Genomic DNA, 5,222 nt, shown 5'->3' with positions numbered 1-5,222 from the left:
TGAGAAGATGGAGACTTAAACAGAATAAAAAAAATATTAAAAATATAAAATATCAATTGTTTTTAACTAGAATAAGTCCTTCTCCTTCTCTCAATGTAACTTATATTAACGAATATTATATACATACATGTGTATTAAAAGAAAAATTGCTTTTTTTTAAAGAAGAGAAAGAAAAGATCCTTATATTTTATCGTTCTAGATGTACCGACTATTGGCAATGTATAAATAATTTTAATATGCAGATACAAAATCTTAATTATCAGTTACAGGAATTGGGTACAATCTGTTAAAAACAAAATAAGATTATATTTTTTTAATATAAAGTATTGTATTTATTATGTTTATGTTTAAAAAATAATTTGATGATAGACACATGTAAATAAATAAACATTCTAAATTAAAAGTTTTTTGTTCAATTATTTAATTGTAAATAAGCTAAATATACCAACCATACAAAAAAAATGTTTTATTTATTAATTGAAGTAAACTTAACATAATAATCACAAACTAATGTTTATAGATGATGTATAACCATAATTTATTTTAATTTGTTGATAATATTTATACATATGTGTGAATACATAAGCTAGTCTATTATTATAAGTATTATTCACTAATTAATATACACTATTTTATTTTTTTTATTACTATCAGTTAGTGTATAAAAAAAACTATGACATTTTCAGAATAAAAAAAAAAAAAAAAAATAAAAAATAAAAAATGGAATCAAAATCATTTATTATGGATGAAATTAACGATGTTATCCGAAAGGCCGAGCAAATTGATCAAGCAATGGATGAGGCAGCAGTAGAATTTAAAAAAAAAATTAAAATTATTGATATAAAAATAAAAAAAGCGGGTTTAAAACAAAAAAAAATAATGAATGAAAAAAAAAAGATTGCAAATGATTATTTACATTTGCTACATACAGATAAGAAACGTGAAAAAAATATTCGAAAAGAATTATCTATATTATATGCACAGTACAATTATATGAACAATGGTTAATAGTAATTCATAATTTTCTTGTTTTCATTCATTATTTTTTCACCTCAAAACAGCTTTTTTTATTTTTTATGTTTTGTAAATATATTCTAAATGTATTAATTTATTTGAATGATATTTTAAATAAAATGATCTTTCTACATTATTATATTTTTTTTTTTTTATATATTCTATTACAGTTTCATCATGAAAAGACAAACGGTGAGAAAATGCCAGCGGACAATTTCTACTGATAAAGAATTATTCGAAATTGAACGATTTAAAAAATGCTCGAAAACTTTTATCATTAAAAATACATTGGATTTTATAGATTACACGCTTTTTTTTTAACTATATTTCAGAGAAATTAATTTTTAAGTTAAAAGAATCGTGTAAAAATACATCTATAAAATTTAATTTAGTCGTGGATAGTGTTTACGAAAGAATTATTACACAAGAAGTACAGGATATTGCGTTCAAAACTTTTAATGTTCTTGCATGTAATTCATCTAATTTTAAAAAAATACTAAACGATATGTTCAATAAATTGTTGCGGGAAGAGACAGATTTTACACAGAAAGGTTCTGGATGGACGCTTAAGGTAATAGAAACATTACAGTTGAGAATCAATATAGTGAATCCTCTTAAAGGAGGAACATATATTGATTTACCTAAGCATATTAAAGATAAAAGAGCGATTATTAATGTGAAAAATAGTGATAATAAATGTTTTAAATATGCATTATTATCCAAGTTTGATAATCGCTCTAATAAAACTAATTTTCATGAAAAATATTTTAAGATGTTAGAGTTAAAAAGTAGTTTAAATTTTAAATGTGTTGATTTTCCAACACCAATCAGTCAGATACCTAAATTTGAACGTATAAACAATATTTCAATAAATATTTATAGTTTGAATGACAAAAAAACTATTTTTCCCTTGTATGTATGTAATACCGAAAGAAATGATCATTTTGACCTATTTTTGTATAATAATGATGAAACATCACATTATTGTTATATTCATAATTTTTCAAGATTAATCAGAAGTCAGAAAACGAAAAATTGTTCGAAGCTAATTATTTGTAAGAGATGTTTCACAACTTTTGGTACTCAACCGTGCAAAAGTAAGCTTTGGGGTGTAGAAGGATTAAATGAACATCGACGCAATTGTGGAAAGAATCCGTTGGGGAGGCCTATAATGTTTGAAGAGGGGGATGATGATTTCATCTATTTCAAAGGTTATAAAAAAACGCAGAGGATTCCATTTGTCATTTATGCAGATTTTGAATGTATATTAACTCCTAAACAACCTAATAAATTCATTAATAGACGTAAAAAACAAAAAAATCAGAAAACTCATGTTACACATTTACATGAAATTATGAGCTATGGGTTTTATGTAAAAGTTGACTATAGTATTATATCGAAAGAGCTGGTAAAACAGTTTGAAATTCCGACGAAAGTAATTATTTATAGAGGTAAGAAAGCTGCAAAAAAATTTATGAAAAATATGATCGATATTGGAAATGAAATTAATAAAATTTATCAAATTAATACACCGATGGACAAATTAACTGATAAAGAGGAACAACGTTTTCAAAGAACCAAGTTCTGTCAAAAATGTTCAAAACATTTTAAAAACAATAATTTGGTTAAAGTTCGAGATCACTGTCATTTTACTGGCAAATATAGGCAATGTCTCTGTCTTCAATGTAATTTCGAAATAACTAGTCCATCGTTCGTTCCAATATTCTTTCATAATTTATCTTATGATAGTCACTTCATAATTCGGGAACTAGGTTGCGATGATAAAGATATTCATATTATTCCTAATTCATCGGAAAAATATATATCCTTTAGCAAGGAAATCGCACCTAGATTTAGTATTAAATTTGTCGATACATTCCGTTTTATGAGTGAGTCGCTAAGTAAACTTGCAGCCAATTTATCTGAAGATAAGTTGAGGTTTAGAGAAACCCTAAAAATATTTTCAATCAAATCATTAGATTTAGTTACACGGAAAGGAGTCTTCCCTTACGAATATGTCGATAGTTGGAGTAAATTAGACAATGCTTTTTTACCATCAAAGCTTGAATTTTATAACTCGTTAACAGATGAACAAATTAGTGATGAAGATTATAGACATGCAAAAAATGTATGGAATACATTTGACGTAAAGACTTTGGGTGAATATAGCGATCTTTATTTAAAAACTGATGTTACCATACTAGCTGACGTGTTCGAAAATTTTAGAGACATATGTTTATCTACTCTCAGAATAGATCCTGCTCATTATATGACTGCCCCTGGATTTGCTTTTGATTGTATGCTTAAGTATACAAAGGTTAAATTAGAGAGGTTAAAGGATTATAATATGTTACTCTACTTCGAAAAATCAATCCGAGGCGGTATTTGTCAATCAACTAAAAGATATGCTAAAGCAAACATACCAAATATTGAAGGATTGGACTATAATTCGAATGAACCGATTACTTGGATTACATATCTCGACTGTGTAAATTTATATGGAAAGTCTATGTTGACAGAACTACCTTTTAAAGATTTTGAATGGGTTGATGATCTCGACATAGATGTAACTAAAATTTCTGAAGATTCTGAAGTAGGATATATATTAGAAGTTGATATCGAGTACCCTAAACATTTACATAAAACCCATAATGATTTTCCGTTTTTACCGTTTAACGAATGCCCACCAAATTCGAAAGTTGAGAAATTGTTAACTACTCTATCACCGAAAAAAAACTATATTGTACATTACAAAAATTTAAAACAAGCGATTTCTCACGGTCTTAAATTAGTAAAAATTCATCGAGCTATCCGCTTTTCACAAAAAAAATGGATGGCATCATACATTGAGTTCTGTACAAAAATGAGAGCAGAAGCAAAAAATGAGTTTGAAAAAAATTTCTGGAAGTTGTTAATTAATAGCGTTTTTGGTAAATGTATGGAGAATGTCCGAGCAAGAACTTCTATAAAACTGGTTTCATCAGAAAAAAAAGCGAATAAACTAATGACGAAAACTAGTTTTAAAGACAGAACTATATACTCTAAAAATCTCATGGCTATTCACCAACATAAGGAAACTATTAAATTCGATAAGGCAATTTATGTAGGATTTGCAATTTTAGACGTTTCGAAAACATTTATGTACGATTTTCACTATAATGTCATGAAGAAAAGGTATGGTACTAAAATTAGTTCTTTATACTCGGATACTGATTCCTTGATATACGCTATTCAAACTACAAATTTTTTCAATGATTTAAAAAATGATTTATTACCATATTTTGATACATCTAACTATCCCAAAGACCATTATTGTTTTAGCGAATTACATAAAAGTCAGCCAGGCTTTTTCAAGGATGAATTGAAAGGAATTATACTTAAAGAATTCGTTTCATTAAGACCGAAATTATATGCGTACAAAACTGTAGACGGTACTGAGGAAAAAAAAGCAAAAGGCGTAAAGAAATATATTATTAAAAAACATATGCAATTCGAAAATTATAAGGATATACTACACGCTTTTATAAACCATTTATCTGTTAAGGATAAATTAACTCACAGGGTCATGAATTTTATCCAATCAAACAAACATGTTGTTCAATCGAAAACAATGAACAAACTTGTTCTAAGCGCTAATGACGATAAACGTTATATAAATGACGACGGGATAAATACTTTGGCTTATGGTCACTACAAACTAGATAAATTATATAATTAAAGAAAAAAAAGACTTGATAAATCTCCAATCGGTATAAACAGAAAGCGCTATCAAACGGTAGTGAAGTAAATTTTTTTTTTTTTTTTGTTTTTAAAAAAATTACAAACTGAAAACAAATAATTATTTCAACTTTTTTCTGGCATTTATTATAAAAGTATTACATGTTATACATAAAAAATTATTATTTAAAAATATCTGATGATGTTATCCACGAATTTTGACTTGAATCAAAACCCAACCATTTAACAAACATTTTATTCCCAACTTTTTTCACAATACGTTCAATAAGAAAGGTGTTTGGAAAATTAGTTAATTTAATTTCCTGTTCATAAAAACCACCTAAGATTATATTGTTTGATTCATCCTTTAGTTGATAAGTTACTGGATTTGTCTGTAAAACTTTTGAAACTGTAAATATTTCCGTTGTCCAATTCGGGGTATATCCTTTACTAAATATATGTTTATACTTAGATATTCGTACTTTATCGCT

At 26.5% G+C, this 5,222-nt stretch overlaps 1 protein-coding gene across 1 annotated transcript; it reads left to right on the top strand.

The window, feature by feature from the left end:
* The first annotated feature begins 1,489 nt into the window (after positions 1-1,489).
* On the top strand, positions 1,490-4,732 carry LOC132942875 (uncharacterized). The gene is made up of 2 exons (XM_061011561.1): positions 1,490-4,471; positions 4,559-4,732. The coding sequence occupies exons 1-2, from the start codon at positions 1,520-1,522 to the stop codon at positions 4,730-4,732; spliced, it is 3,126 nt and encodes a 1,041-aa protein (XP_060867544.1). The 5' UTR covers positions 1,490-1,519.
* Positions 4,733-5,222: the final 490 nt, after the last annotated feature.

The sequence above is a fragment of the Metopolophium dirhodum genome, chromosome 1 (genome assembly GCF_019925205.1).
Source record: "Metopolophium dirhodum isolate CAU chromosome 1, ASM1992520v1, whole genome shotgun sequence".
Lineage (NCBI taxonomy): Eukaryota > Metazoa > Arthropoda > Insecta > Hemiptera > Aphididae > Metopolophium > Metopolophium dirhodum.
This window is presented reverse-complemented; position numbering and strand designations above follow the sequence as displayed.

Excerpts from the sequence above, each read along its gene's own strand:
- LOC132942875 (XM_061011561.1), top strand. The coding sequence starts at position 1,520 with ATGTTCAATAAATTGTTGCGGGAAGAGACAGATTTTACACAGAAAGGT. Across the intron at positions 4,472-4,558 it reads AGGAAAAAAAAGCAAAAGGC|GATAAATTAACTCACAGGGT; the intron begins GTAAAGAAATAT and ends TTATCTGTTAAG.